This window comes from Chelonia mydas, chromosome 22 (genome assembly GCF_015237465.2).
Source record: "Chelonia mydas isolate rCheMyd1 chromosome 22, rCheMyd1.pri.v2, whole genome shotgun sequence".
Lineage (NCBI taxonomy): Eukaryota > Metazoa > Chordata > Testudines > Cheloniidae > Chelonia > Chelonia mydas.
Window position 1 is genome coordinate 13,814,026 of NC_051262.2, and position 19,290 is coordinate 13,833,315.

At 41.7% G+C, this 19,290-nt stretch overlaps 1 protein-coding gene across 7 annotated transcripts in view; it reads left to right on the top strand.

Moving 5' to 3' along the window:
- The window catches only part of SIK2 (salt inducible kinase 2), a 113,065-nt gene that overhangs the window by 37,312 nt on the left and 56,463 nt on the right, over nt 1–19,290 (top strand). For 5 of the 7 annotated variants that reach the window (XM_037882116.2, XM_037882117.2, XM_043534064.1 and 2 more), the window contains one exon: nt 18,957–19,118. The exons of 1 other annotated variant lie outside the window; for it this stretch is intronic. In XM_037882116.2, coding sequence (XP_037738044.1) covers nt 18,957–19,118 — 162 coding nt within the window. Of the gene's footprint in view, nt 1–16,096; nt 16,273–18,956; nt 19,119–19,290 lie in introns of those variants that run through there. One more of the 7 variants, XM_037882119.2, reaches the window with a different exon arrangement.

Below are 19,290 nucleotides of genomic sequence, written 5' to 3' on the forward strand. Positions count from 1 at the left end.
CAAACAAAGTGCTCCACGCAGCTTATGGAAAAATGCAGGTAACAAGATGGATTTTGGAGTCACATGTCTATGCCTGCTTCGCTTAGCCATAGCAGAGGCCGTTACCCATATGCTAGTTAGAATGTTCACACGAAAGTCCATCAGATGTGGATTGGCATTTTGATTGCCCCTATGTGAGTTAAGTGTACCGTGATGGGCTATTTAACTTGAATAGTCCTTTCATGATGTGTGCAGGCTAAATACCTTGTGGGTATTACCACATGAGCAAACATTGAAATACAGGTATATGGTTAATATTCATAACTTCAGATACAAAAATGATACATGCAAACAAATAGCATAATCATATTCAGTAAATCATAGCTTTTCTAATGACACTGTACTTGACACACTTTGTATAAGATCTGTTGCAATTATATAACAGTGGTAGCAACAATGATCTACATGGTCATGTTTAATCATATAACGTCACAACCAGTAAAAGCACAATTTTGCTGGATTAGCTGCATCTACACTAGAGACTTCTGCTGGCACAGCTTATATTGGTCAGGATCACATCCTTTCAGAGTCCTGGCCGACATAACTATGCCAAGAGAGTTCTATTGTGTAGATATAGTCAGAAAGACAGGTGTTCACATTGTCATCTTGCCCCTAGAAGGGGGTCCCTCCAGGTTTTGGTTAAAGCACAGTGGCGTGCTCTGTGGTATCCTTATCTATACCAAGAGGAAAATAGAAAGGTGCATAAACTCTGGCAAATGAAGTGTAAAAATATAATCAGGAAGGCCAAAAAAAGAATTTGAAGAACAGCTATCCCAAAGACTCAAAAAGTAATAGCAAAAAAATTTTTAAATATGTCAGAAGCAGGAAGCCTGCTAAAAAGCCAGTGGGGCCACTGGATGATCAAGATGCTAAAGGAGCACTCACGGACGATAAGGCCATTGCGGAGAAACTAAATGAATTCTTTGCATCTGTCTTCACGGTTGAGGATGTGAGGGAGATTTCCAAACCTGAGCCATTCTTTTTAGGTGACAGATCTGAGGAACTGTCCCAGACTGAGGTGTCATTAGAGGTGGTTTTGGAACAAATTGATAAACTAAACAGTAATAAGTCCCCAGGACCAGATGGTATTCACCCAAGAGTTCTGAAGGAACTCAGATGTGAAATTGCAGGACTAACTACTGTCATCTGTAACCTATCATTTAAATCAGCTTCTGTACCAAATGACTGGAGGATTGCTAACGTGACGCCAAATTTAAAAAGGGCTCCAGAGGTGACCCCAGCAATTACAGGCCGGTAAGCCTGACATCAGTACCGGGCAAACTGGTGGAAACTATAGTAAAGAACAAAGTTGTCAGACACATAGGTGAACATAATTTGTTGGGGAATAGTCAACATGGTTTTTGTAAAGGGAAATCGTGCCTCACCAATCTTCTAGAATTCTTTGAGGGGATCAACAAGCATGTGGATAAGGAGGATCCAGTGGATATAGTGAATTTAGATTTTTCAGAAAGCCTTTGACAAGGTCCCTCACCAAAGGCTCTTTAAGCAAAGCAAGCAGTCATGGGATAAGAGAGAAGGTTCTCTCATGGATTGGTAGCTGGTTAAAAGATAAGAAACAAAGGGTAGGAATAAATGGTCAGTTTTCAGAATGGAGAGAGGTAAATAGTGGTGTCCCCCAGGGGTCTGTACTGGGACCAGTCCTATTCAACATGTCCATAAATGATCTGGAAAAAGGGGTAAACAGTGAGGTGGCAAAATTTGCAGATGATACAAAACTACTCAAAGTAGTTAAGTCCCAGGCAGACTGCAAAGACCTACAAAAGGATCTCTCAAAACTGGGTGACTGGGCACCAAAATGGCTGATGAAATTCAATGTTGATAAATGCAAAGTAATGCACATTGGAAAACATAATCCCAACTATACATATAAAACGATGGGGTCTAAATTAGCTGTTACCACTCAAGAAAGAGATCTTGGAGTCATTGTGAATAGTTCTCTGAAAACATCCACTCAATGTGCAGTGGTAGTCAAAAAAGCGAACAGAATGTTGGGAATCATTAAGAAAGGGATAGATAATAAGACCGAAAATATCATATTGCCTCTACATAAATCCATGGTATGCCCATATCTTGAATACTGTGTGCAGATGTGGTCACCCCATCTCAAAAAAGATATATTGGAATTGGAAAAAGAGCAACAAAAATTATTAGAGGTATGGAATGGCTGCCGTATGAGGAGAGATTAATAAGACTGGGACTTTTCAGCTTGGAAAAGAGACAATTAAGGGGGGATATGATAGAGGTCTATAAAATCATGACTGGTGTGGAGAAAGTAAATAAGGAAGTGTTATTTACTCCTTCTCATAACACACAAACTAGGGGCCACCAAATGAAATTAATAGGCATCAGGTGTAAAACAAACAAAAGGAAGTATTTTTTCATACAATGCACAGTCAACCTGTGGAACTCCTTGCCAGAGGATGTTGTGAAGGCCCAGACTATAACAGGGGTCAAAAAAGAACTAGATAAATCCATGGAGGATAGGTCCATCAATGGCTATTAACCAGGATGGGCAGGGATAGTGTCCCTAGCCTCTGTTTTCGAGAAGCTGGGAATGGGCAACAGAGGATGGATCACTTGATGGTTACCTCTTGTGTTCATTCCCTCTGGGACATTTGGCATTGGCCACTATCGGAAGACAGGATACTGGGCTAGATGGACATTTGGTCTGACCCAGTATGGCTGTTCTTATGGCTGTTCTGTGGTAAAATAGATTATTCTGTCCCCAAGTGCTGTTGATCCAACACCTCTGACCTGTACTCTTGCCAAAACAAAAACAAACAAGCCAAAAAACACCCACTGCATCAATGCAGCCAGTGTTTATATTTCTCTAAAGTGACACTTTGGCTCTGAAATACCCATGTGACATAACCGGATACCTGCACTTTTTATTGAGTAACATACTACTGAATTTGGACAGAGACTAATAAACAGGTGGAAAATATTTCCCCAAACGAAGCAGTAAAAAACTAGGAGTAGAAACTAAATTTCTAAAATATGAATAGTGAGATACTCTTGAGTCATAAGTATGCAAATAAAAGAGACGAGAGCATGACATCAGTAGCCCAGTGACCTTTATTTTTCTGAGCACTCCTATTTTAATTATTAGAAAAACCTGGTAATTTATGCACAACTAAATCAGACTGACCTAAATTCTTTTCCTGATCTTGTGCTAATCACTAGGGAAATCTAGGTAAAGTCGTGTTGTCCTGAAATTGAGCTTTGCTGCGATCAAGAAAGCCTGTTGTGTACGATCCCTTTAGCCTGCAGATGACTAGAAATTAATGTGCAGATATTAGAGCCCTTGAGCAGCTGCTTATACAGACATAGAGAGCAGGCATTGAGTCACCAAGAATATTTCGAAGAATGGAGAATATAAGTAAGCTATAAAGAATTAAGTCAAAGGTGGTGAGCTCATTCATACTATAAATTTGTAATTCTTACCTTTTAATCCAAAATTGGATCTTCCTAAAATATATAGACATTTCTTCAATATATTTTGACCTGAAATAGGAATCCATGATACACTTAATCTCACAAGGAAGACTTTGAATAATGGTCAACTTCTGATGAAGGATTGTAACATTAACAGATTAACATAAATAACTGGCTTCTGTTCATTTCTTCACTTACAGTATTTCTTAGGCTCTAAGCCAGAGGTGGGCAAACTACGGCCCGCGGGCCCATCCTGCCCAGCCCCTGAGCTCCTGGCCGGGAGGCTAGCCCCCGGCCCCTCCCCCACTGTCCACCCTCCCTTGTAGTTGTGTCACCGCGCGGGCAGCGTGGCTTGCACCCGCACGCCTCCCAGGCTTTCCAATAAGCCTGTCCTGCTGCTCTGAGTGGCAAGGTAAGGGGGCAGGGGGAGGGGGGCTTGGGTAAGGGGCAGGAGGTCCTGGGGGGCAGACAGAGGGCGGTTGGATGGGGCAGAAGTTCGGGGGGCGGATGGTCAGGAGACAGGGAGTAGGGGGGTTGGATAGGGGGCGGGGTCGTGGGGGGGCAGTTAGGGATGGGGGTCCCAGGAGGGGGCGGTCAGGGGACAGGAGGGGGGTTGGATGGGTTGGGGGTCCTAGGGGGCCTGTCGGGGGCAGGGGTGTGTATAGGGGTCGGGGCAGTTGGGACCCAGAGTGGGGGTTTTGGATAGGGGGTGGGGTCCCGGGGGGGGGGCGGTTAGGAGCGGGGAGTCCTGGGAGGGGGCGGTCAGGGGACAAGGAGCAGGGGGGTTGGATGGGTCGGGAGTTCTGAGGGGGGAAGGAAGTGGGAGGGGGCGGATAGGAGATGGGGGCCAGGCTGTTTGCGGAGGCACAGCCTTCCCTACCTGGTCCTCCATACCATTTTTGTGGCCCTCGGGCCAAAAAGTTTGCCCACCCCTGCTCTAAGCACTTAGTCATGGCCGGTCTTTTGTATGTAGCAGATATAAAAGACATGTTTATATCAGAGCCTTGTGATATATCAGTGGGTCCTACCCCTTTATCATATAAATCTTTGCGCACAATGTTCTGATCTGGGTGTAAGTAGGCAGTCTGCAGATTTAGCTAGAGAAAAATCATAGAATCTAGAATCATAGAAATGTCTCCTGAATTCTTAAGCCATTCCTGTTCCATATTAACATAACAAGGCAGAAAATCAATAAGAGATTACTTCTTTACCAGACACTTTCTCAAATCTACCTGGCTCCCTCACATGTGCACACAAGAAAAACCATATGAAGGCTAGCATGTTAAATGAAACAAAGCATTAGCTACTGGCTTCTCCTGACTTTGTTTCTATTAGATCACATGCTTTGAAATAAATCTCACTCTTTTCCAAACCCTTCCATTATTTTACTCATCCAAATAAGGAATGTGCTGCTGAAACAAGACAGGAAGCCGCCTCAGTTCCAAGTGAAAGGCCTATTTATTCCAGCAATTGTTCTCGTCAAATCTAAGGTGGCTTCCAGTTTTTATTGAGCTACCCAAAGAAACAGTGCAACAACAACAAAAACATAACCAAATGAAGATCTGAAGAAAGCTCTGTGTAGCTTAAAAGCTTGTCTCTCTTGCCAACAGAAGTTGGTCCAATAAAAGATATTACCTCATCCACCTTGTTTCTCTAATATCTTGGGACCAACACAGCAACAATAACACTTCAGATAACCAAATGATGTGAAATGGGAAGTGAAATTTGTCCAAGATACAAGTTTAAAATAACAGCATATAGATCTCTAGGCTGTTGTATTCTGCTGCCCATTACTGTAGTATCTCAGCAGGGTGCAGTGTACTTACAGGACAGAAGTAAAGTTCCCCATGTCTCCGCTTTACAAGGCAATACACGTGTCACAAATTGGTGAGTTAAGGGGAGAAGAAGATGCCAATATAATACTATTACCTGAGTGGAGTAGTAACCAAACTTATTGAGATCATAGGAAGAGAAGGGCTTCTGATAAGCTTTTAATGTTAACCTGTAGGACGATTTAAATCTATCTTTTAAAATCTAGTATTCCTACCCAGAAAAACCCTTCAGCCTTCTGTACTGTTCTCTGATCTCTGTCCTTTCCTACTGAATTGCTTGGGACACTGAGTAATTCCCTCTGTCTTATATTTAATGTTAGACTGTTGACTTTGAGCGAGGTCTGTTTGTTCCCCTGATTTGTAAACACCTGTCACACCATGGTCTTTTCACAACCGGTTTCTGTAAATCAGTTTTCCAGAGAACCCAGTGAGGCGTTCATCAAAAATGTGACTGTCTTCCATTAAGTATTATGAATCTTTCTTTGTTTTTTTCAAACTGTGCAATGAAACAGTCTAGGTTAAGTTCCTTGTAAGGACATTGTATGTGGTCAGAGTCCCAGGGTGTCTTAAAGGAGCTTTGCGACTCTGGGCTATTCTAAATGCTGTGGAAACAATAATCCGTACTAGAAGACTTGCACTGTATGAAGACTTTGTACCTTGTGCAGACGGATGTCTTTGAGGACAGCTATAGAAATTCACTGTGTGTGGATAGCATGCTGAGTTTTCATAGTATCATAGAAGATTAGGGTTGGAAGAGACCTCAGGAGGTCATCTAGTCCAACCCCCTGCTCAGAGCAGGACCAATACCAAAATCATCCCAGCCAGGGCTTTGTCAAGCTGGGCCTTAAAAACCCCTAAGGACAGAGATTCCACCACCTCCCTAGGTAACCCATTCCAGTGCTTCATCACCCTTCTAGTGAAATAGTGTTTCCTAATATCCAACCTTGGCCTCCCCCACTGCAACTTGAGACCATTGCTCCTTGTTCTGTCATCTGCCACCACTGAGAACAGCCGAGCTCCATCCTCTTTGGAACCCACCTTCACGTAGTTGAAGGCTGCTATTAAATCCCCCCTCAGTATTCTCTTCTGCAGACTAAACAAGCCCAGTTCCCTCAGCTGCTCCGCGTAAGTCATGTGCCCTAGCCTCCTAATCATTTTTGTTGCCCTCCGCTTGACTCTCTCCAATTTGTCCACATCCTTTCTGTAGTGGGAGGACCAAAACTGGACGCAATACTCTAGGTGTGTAAAATAGAGTGCCAAATAGAGAGGAACAATCACTTCCATCAATCTGCTGGCAGTGCTCCTACTAGTGCAGCCCAATATGTCATTAGCCTTCTTGGCAACAAGGGCACATTGTTGACTCATATCCAGCTTCTCATCCACTGTAATCTCCAGGTCCTTTTCTGCAGTTTGGGTTTATACAGTACAATATATGCACAGTATTAATATGTTTTTAGAGAAAGGGAGTTGACAGTGGTTCTGGAAGAAAAGTTTAATCAAAGTTGTTTTTTATACCTGTTACTAATTTTTCAGTGATGGTACTTATTATTATTTAGATTATAGTAGAGCCTGTAGCTCTTTCCAAACTCAAAGAAAGCCACACTTCCTGCCATGAAGAGGTGTAGAATGAGAAATTGAAATACAGATTGAGGGAACTGCCCTCTGTCAAGATGGAACTGACTTGCCTTCCTAGACCTGGCAACTTGACAATTTGGTTTGCTTAATCCAGTGTGTGTCAATGAACTTCAGTGTTTTGACCCTGTACCTTACAGTATTCCTCATAAACAAGTCATCAGCTCGTCCTGGAGAGAAGCCACAGCTTAAATTATCTTCTAGACAGTCCATCCGAATCTCTTTACAGCAGGTTCCAGCTGTTGCAGGAAAATGTCTGTGGTGAGTTTCAGCTGTCTTGAAATGGTCACCATGACCCCAGTTGCTGGTATCACTCAAATCCTGACCAGTCCTACTTGAAAATTACTTATTACTCCCAGCATCTCTACAGACACTGAGAATTTTAACCATCATGATAAGCTATGGTACTTTGCGCTCCATGGAGATGGAAGGAAACATCCATTAGTACAAATGGACAAACTGGTTTCTATCATATGTAAAATAAATATATTTGGGGCCAGATTGGGGTGTAAAAGCAAATATATCTTTAATGCTAGCTTTGGGAATTGCACTGGAATCTTTAACAAAATTCCAATAGGCCAGAACTATAAAAGCAGATGACAACATTTTAGATTTAACTTGCTTGTTACAACCACTGAGCGTATGTCTACACTGTAATAAAAGACCTGTGGCATAGCTGCGGCTTGCCCAGGTCAACTGACTCGGGGTTGCAGGGCTAAAATTTGCAGTGTAGACTTTCAGGCTTGGGCTGGATCATGGGCTCTGAAATCTGGTGATTAAGGTTGGCCACAGAGCCCGGACTCCCCACCAGCCTGAGTCAGCTGACCCAGGCTCTGAGACTCAGAGCTGTGGGTTTTTCATTGTGGTGCAGACCTATCTTAATAGGCTTATGAATTCATCTCTGTTAAATGGTTAAGAGAGTTGTGTTTTTCAGGTTGTACCTTTGAAACATGACTGCCTTGATTCCATGTGATTTGTTAGTCAGTTTATGATTGAGATGATATTCAGCATACAAATATGATGAAATCACAAACCTTAATCTCCAGGCTTTTGTTTGTTCTTGCACTTTGCTAAATTAAACCTAATGAACACCTTACGACTTAGGGAGGAAGGTTAGAAACTCCCAGGGTGACTTCAGATCTGTTTCTGCAGATCAGATCCAGAATGTTTTACAGGAATATTTTTGGGTGATGGTAAGGTCAGTGCAATCTAATTGAGATCTCTAGCCTTCCACTGCCTGGAAGATAGAGAGCTGCAAGTTCCCTTTGCCCACAGTACCTGCTCCTTAGGTGGTAACAGCAGCTGCATATAAAATACAAGAATTTAAATGAGCTGGGATGAATGTAATTTTCATCCCTTGTGGGATGAGGAGCTTGTTTCTCTAGCCAGCAGGACAGAGCCAAAACTTCACTGCCATGTCCTTGTGCATCTGAGTTCCCAGCTGCCACTTAACTCAGTCCACTAGATAGCACAAGGTCAGTAAGCCCTCCAGTGATTGTTTAAAGGTCCCATGATTAGAAAGGAGATTAATATTTCATGTTCCTCTTCCTAAGGTCTTGTATTTAATATACTCAAATACCCATTTATTTTGAATAGATCTTGTAATGAGATTGTTTGGAATACAAGTGGCTATCAAGCTCTCTAGTGGGCATGTTCTTCCATCTTATCCAGTGCAGAAGCTGTACAGTGATTGAGCCTAGATGATCCAGGAGGTCACGGAAGTAGTTGCTTCTCCAACAGGGTAATGGCATTCCTATTACAAAAGACTTCTAGAGAGTAGATTGTGGGTTGGGGGAAAATGTGATTAGTAGGGCACAATGAATCCATTAAATCCAGATGAAAAGACGTATGAAGTATGCCCTTTGGTCCTGAAACCTGATCCCTCTGAAGTCAATGGAAAGACTCTTACTGATTTTGACAGCTTTTTGATCAGGTTCTTAGTGAGCACTTTTGAAGATCAATATCTTTTGGTGCTGTTAATTTTCATTTTAGATTACTTTGACCCAGGTATGGCTAGATCTCTTGACAAAGGTCAGTCTTTAAATGAGAATAATTTTATTGAATTACAGTAGAAAAAAATTACTACTTTTCTGTTTGTTTTCCACACTCATTGTCCCAGAGCAGCCAAGAATATTTTTCTTCAATGTTTTTAAATGTGTGGGGCAAAAAACTTGCATCAGATTTCAGCCTGAATTTGGCACTTCCTGACTGACTATTCATAAATCCCTTTAAAATCAGGGTTTGTTTATAACAAAAATGTAGCATGCTAATGCAACCATGTCTTTCACAGCATGAATGGTATCACTGCAGTATGGACAGAGGAAGGTTCCCAATATATTTATTATTGTAAAGAGCTCATTGAGATAACAAAATGATCAACTGAGCTAAATATTGTATGATGGAAGAATTTCAAAGTTGTCATTAGGAGGCGCGTTTGTGGAGAGAGAGAAAGCTCTCTGGGTTTAATTTTCTGTGTAAAGAATGATGGAAGGGTGACTGTTGCATGCTAACTATTATTACATTGATGCAATAAACTGAGTAAATGACCACAGTTGTGGTGTAGCACTGTAATAAATCATTTATCTGTCCACATTCTTTCATTGCTCAGATAAAAATGCAATTCAGAGGAATCCTGTATGTTTGAATTTGTGCGAGTGTTTGGGAAAGTAGAGCACCACTATCCAAATATGTTAGCCCATGGCACTTGAAAAACATCCGAGGGTTCCTGATGACCAGGCCTGGTGAGGAGCTCTGTTTTACATCTTAGCTAAAAGATGTCATCTCCAGCAACAATGCCAGTGCCTTGGTTCAGTATTGAAACTCAGAAAAAATGCAATCAGCAACACCACTCTCTGCAATATCAGGGTTTTTCTTGACTTTCCATCCAAGTGTTGACCAGGCCTAATTTGATTTAGCTTGTTGAGATATGATATGATATGGCTGCAGATGGAGACTTTTTATATAGGGAAGATTTAGGGCTTGTCTATGCTTAAAATGCGATAGCAGCCCAGCTATACTGCTGCAGCTGCGCCACTTCAGCATAGACGCTTACCTATGCCAACGGGAGAGGTTCTCCTGTTGTTATAGGTGATCTGTCTCCTCAAGTGGCGATAGCTGGGTTGATGGAAGAAATCTTCTGTCAGTCTAGCACTGTCTGCACCATGGGATAGGTCGGCTTAACTACACCATTCAGAGACCCGAGTAACATTGTTAAGCTCACTTAATTTTCTAATGTAGATCAGGCCTCCAGAGAGCAATTTTTCTGCTGACAGAGGAAGCAGTTGTAGTCTTTATAGATTGAGCATCTGACTGAGAGTCAAAAACTCTTGAGTTGTAGGTTGTCATGTGCACATAACTTTACCTCTGTGTCTGTCTCCACATCTGTAAAATAGGAGAAATAATATTTATAAGGCCAGTTTGTGATAAGCTGCTGTAAGGGTGAGGGGGAGCACCTCCCCTTCCCTTGTGTGCGCACAAAAGAGCTTATCACAACTTATCCTGGAGTGCATATATCTAATTGAGCCACTGTGAGGCTTAATTAGTGAATATTTGTACAGCTCTTTTAAAATGTAGAGAACTTTAGAGCTTGATTTCAGCTGTCCATCACCTCTGGAAATAGGCTCTGGGTGTCTCAATTGAGCCACTCAAAATTTGCAGACACTTCTGGGGGAGAAAAGGGGGAGTAGGTAGCAATTTGTTCCAGCTCACAAAGAATTACTATGTGAACTAGGATAAACCCTGCCCTCCTGTCACACCCTGTCTTATGCTTTCGCCGCAAGACTATCTTTCCCCTCCTGTGTAAATGTAGTCAGCAACCAGCAGTGTTTCTACGGTGGAGTATAGTGCATGAAATGCTATTCATCTATTTATTGTAGAGGTTTTTTTTCCTTTTATCTCTATAGCTATCTAATATCGATTCAAATTTTCTACCTTTAATTCTCCTACCCCCCTTGGCTGGGGGAAAGGAGATTGTTTAAAAAACAAAAAACCCTCCAGTATTTAGAAAGGAGCCCCAGCCTGATACCAAGGAGATTCTTGCTACTTGAACTAACTTTTTTAAAGGAGACCTACAAAGGATATTTTATTTAAATAGGGTTTATGCACTTTTTTTTGCTTCTTTATAAGATATTTAAAAAAAAATCTCTGACGGGTTTAATTTCTAGAGCAGGTTTCTTTCCTTGCTTGTTTTTACCTTAGAAATAAGCAGGCAGAAGTACCAAGTTTAGTCTTCCCTGATTTCACAGAAGTATCCTTTTAAGGGTCCCAGAGCACGTTTGTGGAGGGATAACACTTTAATTGACGGCTCCGTGGGGTATACCTTTAACAAAGTCCATCTTTTTATTTAAAAGTTTAGTTATTAAATTAGGTCTTAATAAAACAACTCATAAAATTTTACAGTGTGCATCTGTTTACATTGCAGTGGAGACATGCTTCCCAGCGTGAATAGACAGATACACTAGCAGGGCTAGAGCTAGCGTGCTAAAAATAGCAGTGTGGATGTTGTGGCTCCCACAGAGATTCAGAGGAGGCCCCCGAGCGTAGACCTGGGGGGTTGGGTGGGCTAGAGCCTGAGCTGCTGCCCAAGCCGCAGTGTCCACACTGCTATTTTTAGCATACTAGTTTGAGCCTTGCTAGCACAAGTCTGTCTACTGGCATTGGGAGGTTTACTCCCCACTGTGTAGACGTACCCCTAGAGCAGTAGTTACCCAACTTTAACAACCTGTGAACCCCTTTCACTAAAATGTCAAGTCTCGCGAACTCCCTCCTAAAAATGAATATTTCCAGGGATTTTCTCCTTTACCTGAATATAAATGATAAAAGCAGTGATCTTGGAAAAATAAAATTTGTTTTTGACATGCTTATTACACTCTATTTATTATTATTTATCGTTATAGTATTTTTATTACGTTATGAAAACTGCAACAATCTTCCAAGATCTCACTTTCGTAGCTTGTATCACTTTGAATAAGCCTGTTATAAGACAAGGCTCCTATGTTTCATCAAGGAGTATCAGATGTGAAACAGCATGAAGGGATTTAAGAAGCCAACTCAGAGAGTTCCTCCTACACAAGCATTCAGGTCTTGAGCAGTCCGGGCAAACAATGCATGTTACAACAAAGCTTAAAGTTGTTCATAATAATAATTTTAAAAACAATACTAGCTGCCTATTTAATTTTAAAAGCAGCAAAAAATATCCACCTCCCTTTCCATTTCTTATAAGGAGTCTTGAAGTTTAAATCTTCTCAGTGTGATGCTTGCTTTGATCTGCTTAGCTCTTGGAATTCCAGGGGCTCATTGCTGCTGGCCCTAGGGTTCCCTTTAGGCCTTCTCTGCATCATAACCCCACCTCAAAGGCATAAACCTAATTTTTTTCCCCATGGGCTACCTTTAAAACCGAATGTTGTCTAACTAATCCAGTAAAATTACCCAATGTACTCAGAGGCTCCCTAGACCTATTGCTTTTTGGCATTACAATGCCTAGGACAACCCTGTTTCACCCCTCAGAATTACATAAGCACTTTAACTGAAATTCATAAGTAAAACCATTAATCAGAGATGTTCCAGACAGATTATTTCAAACATACAGAAGCAGGGCTCAGTGCCCCATTACATCATCTTTATTTGTTTGCATTTTAAAGCAGCAGCTTTGACCTGTTAGTTGAATTCAGACAAAGATGGTTGTCATGTGTAGTTCTGTAAATGATTAATCCTGTTTCATGAGACCACCTTCAGTAATAAATATGAAGGCGTTGGAAGTGGCTTCATAGTTAAAAATGCATTAAGATTTGCAATTAGACTAGAACTAAAATCCCTTAGTTAAACACTTTGAGTGAATTCAGTCTACAGTTTTTTCACACTAGTCCTTCCTAGGTCATTACGGTTTTCTGTGTGTTTTTTTCTTAAATGATTTGTTTGGTCAAGGAAGAATTTTAAAATGTGCCCTTAGCAAATTTTTTCTTGAGAATCTTCCTCCCTCCCTTGTCCCTTTCGATTAGAATAATCCAGTCCACACAGCCACCAAACTCTCTATCTGCACAGAGAGCCTGTTGAGCTGGAGGAGCAGATTAGCCAACTGGGGAGGCGCTGAGGAATGCTGGGATAGATAGGGCTGTGTGGGGTTAGGGAGAAGATGGGAGTTGGATAGCTGATGAAAAATCATTTGGTGCTGCTGCCTTGACTGTCCAATTCAGTGAAGAACTGAGAGCCTTGAAAGACTTAATATGTAAAATTTCAAAACTAAAAATCAATCAACTTGTGTAACAGAGGGATTTTATTCCTGCTTTAACTACAGATATCAAGGCAACCTAAATAATACTTAGTACTGTTCATCTGCAGATCTCAAATATACAAACCCCATTCTCTAAATGACCATTTCCCAAGTTTTCCACTAAAGCTGCCCTTGACCTTCAGCTGAAGACCATTGTGCATGAGGAAATTGATTTATGCTGGTCCTATGAGTGGTTGCTTGAGGCAGCTTTTATTGGACTTTGGCAAATGAGCTAACCATGACATCCATTTTCCTCGCCTGCTGGTGCCAGACTCCTTCAGTTATGTTACTTGCACTGTTGGCACAAGCATGTGATCAAACCAAGTTATCAGTCAGTAGTCACAGGCTGTGTGGTGGTCAAGGTGCCTCTTGCTGCTAGGATCCTGATTGTCCCTTGGAATTTTGGTTGGTTGGTTTGTTTGTTTTAAATTTGGAATAGGAAGGACTAGCTGGCAATGAACCTGTGAAACCTATGAGAATGGCAGTAGGTTTCTGATGAAAGCCATTAGATTAACTCTTGGACCTGAAGCTAGGATCTGAGACACAGGAATATGGCCATTTATCATGTGAGGTGAAACAATAGGGGAAACTTTTTAAACAGGACAAGGAATCACTTATTAAATCAGATTTAAGGAAGGAAGTATGGACTTTCCATGGAACTGGTGGGTGTACTCTCATTGATACTGAACATTTCTCCTGCCTGCCATATTGACCGGCTGGTTCACTCCCAGTTTGGCAGTTCGTTCCTCATAATTGACTGTTTCCTAAATTACCACCCTAACATAGTTCTCCTAGGTCACCTGACTGCAGTGCCTCCCTAGTTTTGCTGCTGAATGCTTCCTTACTCATTAAAGGCCAAATCCAACATCTCTGACAATGATGTAAGGCCAGAGCAATACTACTGAAATCAGTGAAGTTTCTGTGGCTTTACAAGGTGTATAACTGAAGAACAGAATTTGGCCATGAATATGTCTTAAGTGTGTGATGGTCTTTCGCCAGCTATGTTACATTTATTCTGTGTCACATCATAAAGAAACAGCTTAACTATTATTGATGGTTTGTAAATTAGATTTGTTCTTTTACAAATTCTGTATGGCTGAAATATTGCCAGAGGGAAATGTTTAGCAATGTTGGGGGGCGGGGAGAGTGTCTGTGTCTTTTAAGCGCCTTATGCAACCTGCAGGATGTAAAAGCTTTTTTTATTTGGGTTTTTTCCTGCTAAATTTCCCCTCCGGCCACATTACAGGAATCACAGCCAAATGGCAGCAGACTGTCTCCACCATCCTCCACATTTTGCAAACTTTATATTTCATTATAGCTGCTAGTAAGCCATAATTTATCATCTATTGATGAGTTGCAGTGAAAATGAGGGGCAGGGATGCAGGTTTATAAAACAGCCAATGATGGTATTAAAATCCCAAACTATAACTTATTTTAGGAACATGAGATTATATTGTTTGGTCTCCTCTGATTTATCCAAGCAGAAAATAGTAGAGAATAGTCAAGTTTTCTCTAATCCCATTTGAGTCATTATTTATCGTCATGGATATAGACCGTTCAAAGAGGCATGACAGCTCTCACCTGTTGGGATTGAAAGCCAGGTTGCAGCATTTAGCCTTGCTCCCCTCTTTGTGGCTGACCACTTCCCTGAGGCATATTTCCACTTCTTCTCCAATCCCTTTGGAATGATTTGCATCTTGAGGGCTCTCAGATGGAGCAGTCCCTATACTACTGCTTCAGGTGGCCTTTATGTATCCCCACCTTCAGGATCAAATCACCTATGCCATAAGCTTCCAAGCTTCCTCTGTTAGGCAGGGTCCACTCTCTGCTCCCTCCACTTGTGGAGGGTGCTGAGGGTAATAAATGGGGGAGTAGTCCCAATTGCCCTTCAATTTATCCTAACCATTGAGGGAGCAGTGAGAGGGGGTTGTATCCAGTGTCTTCAGTGACTGCTCTGTTGGTTTTCCTTTATTTCTTCCCTTCTAGCAGGAGTGGGGGAAGCAGCACTATCATTGTTTGTAATTAGTTTTTCTAGGTACGTCTGCACTTAAAATGCTACAGCTGCTCTACAGCAGCGCTTCAGCGTAGACCCTATCTATGCTGATGTGAGAGTTTCTTTTGTCGCATAGGGAATCCATCTCCCTGAGAGACAGTAGCTAGGCTGATGGAAGAATTCTTCCATCAACCTAGCAGTTTCTACTCTGGGACTTAGGCCTGGTCTACACTAGAAATTTACTTTGGTATAAGTACATCTCTCAGGGTTGTGAAAAATCCTCACCCCTGAGAGATGCTGCTAAAAGAATTCTTCCATCGACCTAGTTATTGCCTCTCAGGGAGCTGGATTATCTATGCCAATTGGAGAAGCCCTCCTGTTAGCGTAGGTCAGCGTTCTCAAACTTCATTGCACCGTGATCCCCTTCTGATAACGAAAATGATTATATGACCCCAGGAGGGGGGACCGAAGACCGAGCCCACTGCCCCAGGCGAGGGTCCAAAACTGAAGCCAAAAGGCGTCTGCCCTGGGCGGGGGGCATGTAACCTTAGCCCTGGGTGATGGGGCTTGGGCTTGGGCTTCAGACTTGCTGGGGCCCAGGGCCAACACCAGCTTTGGCGACCCCGTTAAAATGGGATCGCAACCCACTTTGGGGTCCCAGCCCACAGTTTGAGAACCCCTGGCATAAGTAGTGTGTATACTGCAGCACTGTAGTGGCCCAGCTGCAACAGTGCAGCTGTACCAATGCAGCGTTTTAAGTGGAGATGTACCCTTAGGTCATCTTAACGATGCAGCTCCGGTGTGTGGATTTTACACACCCCACAAGATGTAGCTAAATTGACCTAATTTTCTAGTGTAGACCAGATGTCAGTGAATCAGCCTTTCTTAACAGAAGAAAAAGAAGAGGAGGAGGTCCATGTGGCCTGCGCATCATATGGACCAGCAAAGGCAGAGGGCTGCCTCACACAATCCTGCTGCTGAGTGAGATTTCTTGAGGCCTGGTCAACTAATGGAATCTGTGCAAGGGCCATGGACAATCTGTCCTTTAGCAGGTAACTCCAAATGATGGTTTCCTACAAAAATGCGTCTCAGTTGTTCAGCTAAACAATTCAAAATCTGTTTGGAGAGGAGGTTTTAAGCATGCACGCATACTCTGATGGTTTGTTTGCAGTTGATGTCACATGATAGTACATTGCTGATGCCCCCAGGCAGAATGCATTTTGCCCTGGACTGCTCCCATCCCTCTGGCCAATAAGAAATGTTATTTCTCTGAAGGGAGTAAATTTTACAGTATAATGCTTTAAAAATAATGCACACACAATATGGTCCCCACACAGAATGAATTATTGAAAGTTGTTGAACTAAACTTTTTAGCTAATATTAATGTGTACTGTGAATAAAAATTAGTTGGCATTTTAAAAATTAAAGCGGAAGCAAATGCAGTAGTATGAGAAATCTGGATCTCCTGTTTCAAAGTTGGGATGCAGCAGGTCTGTGCGTAAGAGGAAGTGTACATGTGACATGCTGCTAAAGTCAGTCTCCTGTGATAATGGGAAAGATGATAAAGTAATTTTACGTGAACATTACACTAGGTATTGTGCCACCATTCAGCAGTCTTGTCTGGTGCTAATTATGTCATCAGTTATATGAAATGAAAGAGGGACTAGCTCTAACCTTAGCTCTAACCTCTAGCTCAAATATTAACCCGAGTTTCTTAGTTTACTTTATTTTAGACAGAAATTGAAAATGTCCAATGAATGGAAAACCTGTAGGTTTTGCCATGGGCAAAATGAGTTACTCCAGAGATGTGACAACCAGGGACCAAACCTTAGTCAAGACAAAATTAAAAATCATTCTGTTCCCTCTTCCTCTTTTTAACAGAAACTCCTTTTAGACTAACAGCTGAGATCTAAAATATATTGCAGTAAGCAAATATTTCACTGTGGCAGCTAATGGACATCCTGTTGCACTAATTACTGTCCCCTGCATTCTCTTTGGATTTCATTCCTGTTCCCATAGAACATATGTACTAATGTGTTGCTGGGATGATTGTGTGTCAAATTGATTGGGGAGAGGGAAATACATTGAATGGTTCATGTTCCATGTAAAAGGCACAAAGTAGACATTTTCAGCATAATTCCTGTATAGTCTCCTGGCTGGAGTGTATATGAATGTCAGATCTGTTCTGTTTGAACAGTTAAAAGATTAGAATTATCCATGTAGTTTCATAGTAAAATTTCACTGCATCTATAGTACACAAAAACCTTTTAAAATAGTTCTAAGAAATAAGTCCTATTAATGAGATAAATTCTGTATCTCCTCTGAGCTGTAGTGACTAGTCCAGTGTTGTGAGTCAGGCATATTCCTAGAGTACAACCTCAGAATTTATTGGTGTTGATTATTTTTGGTTTAGCTACTAACCATTTAGCTTTTAATCACCTTGCATTTTTTTAACTGGTTTAATCCAGCAAATAATGAAGCATGTCATGTTCACTGTCCCCTCCTGTTTGAATTCCACCACCAAAGATTTATTATTGTGATGCAGCGAGTCTGTCATGGAAATTGCTAAACATACATCTGCTGCCGCCTATGATCTGCTGAGTAATACCAGTACCATTACTTCACCTTTGCTGTTAATTGCACTACTGCCTCATGAGAGGAGAGAAAGGATTGAATTGGAGACTGACCTCCACTTGGGACAGTGAATAGAAGCTGCTGCCTATGCTGTTCCTGTTCTGGGGATCCATAGAGACTTCTTTTTCTAGGGCTCTCTGTATTCCAGCACTCAGTTTACTGTCACAAAAATTATTAATGATAAAAACACACGGATCGTAGTGCCGGGGTCTGAGAAGGAGCAGCGTCCAGCCAGATCTGTTGTTGCATAGATATTGGTTGTCTATATTTTGTGGAAAAAATATAATTAGGCAGCAAGGCTGCATGTGGTGAGACTTCACTGTGAGGCCTGGCCTATACTTAAAAATTAGATTGACCTACCTATGTGACTTAAGGATATGAAAAATGTGGTGCCCGAGCCTCATAGGTAGATCGACCTGATCCCCAATGTAGATGTGGCTAGTTTGGTGGGAAAATTCTTCTATCGACCTAGCTACCGCCTCTTGGAAAGATGGATTACTACATTGATGGGGAAAAAATCTTCCGTCAGTGTAGGAAAGGCCTACACCATGGTGTTACAGCACAGTGTAGACATGTCCAAAGAGAGGAAGAATGGAGTGTAAATGTCTTCTTCACGTGACTAAACCTTGAAACAAAGCTGATACATTATAATATCAAAAAGAAAAGGAGTATTTGTGGCACCTTAGAGACTAACCAATTTATTTGAGCAAATAAATTGGTTAGTCTCTAAGGCGCCACAAATACTCCTTTTCTTTTTGCGAATACAGACTAACACGGCTGTTACTCTGAAACCTGTCATTATAATAGCAAAAGCCAATTTATTGCAGCTGTCTTTTTGTTTCCATGGAAATAGTTCCTGTTTTATGACAAGGGACTATCAAACCAAAGCATGCATCACTGGAGGAAGGGACTATTGCGCTATGTTACACAATGTTTTTTTTCTGGTTCTGAAGCCATTTTGCAGAGGGGCTTGGGCGAATAACTATTGGTGTCTGAAATTGGCCAAAATCTTTCTCTTGTTTCTGCGTCATAAATGTTTGAAAGAAATTATTTTAATCACAGGGTTATCACATTTCCCTTGAAACATGCATTATTTTCATAGATTACCTTGCCAACCACGGCCGTCTGAGTGAGCCCGAGGCCAGGCGCAAATTCTGGCAAATCCTCTCTGCGGTGGAATATTGTCATAGCCGAAAGATTGTGCACCGTGACCTGAAGGCTGAAAATCTCCTGCTTGACAACAACATGAACATCAAAATAGCAGGTACTCAGAATACAGTTGATTCTAAATAATACCTTATTAGTACCCATGGAAGCACCTGGTCTGCTCCAACAAATCAGCTCTTGTTGCTCAAGAGATTCCACTAACAGTAAGAAGTGGAAAGGCAAAAGAGGGCAGTATTTTGCACTGGTGGGTAATTTGTGATGATGGCAAT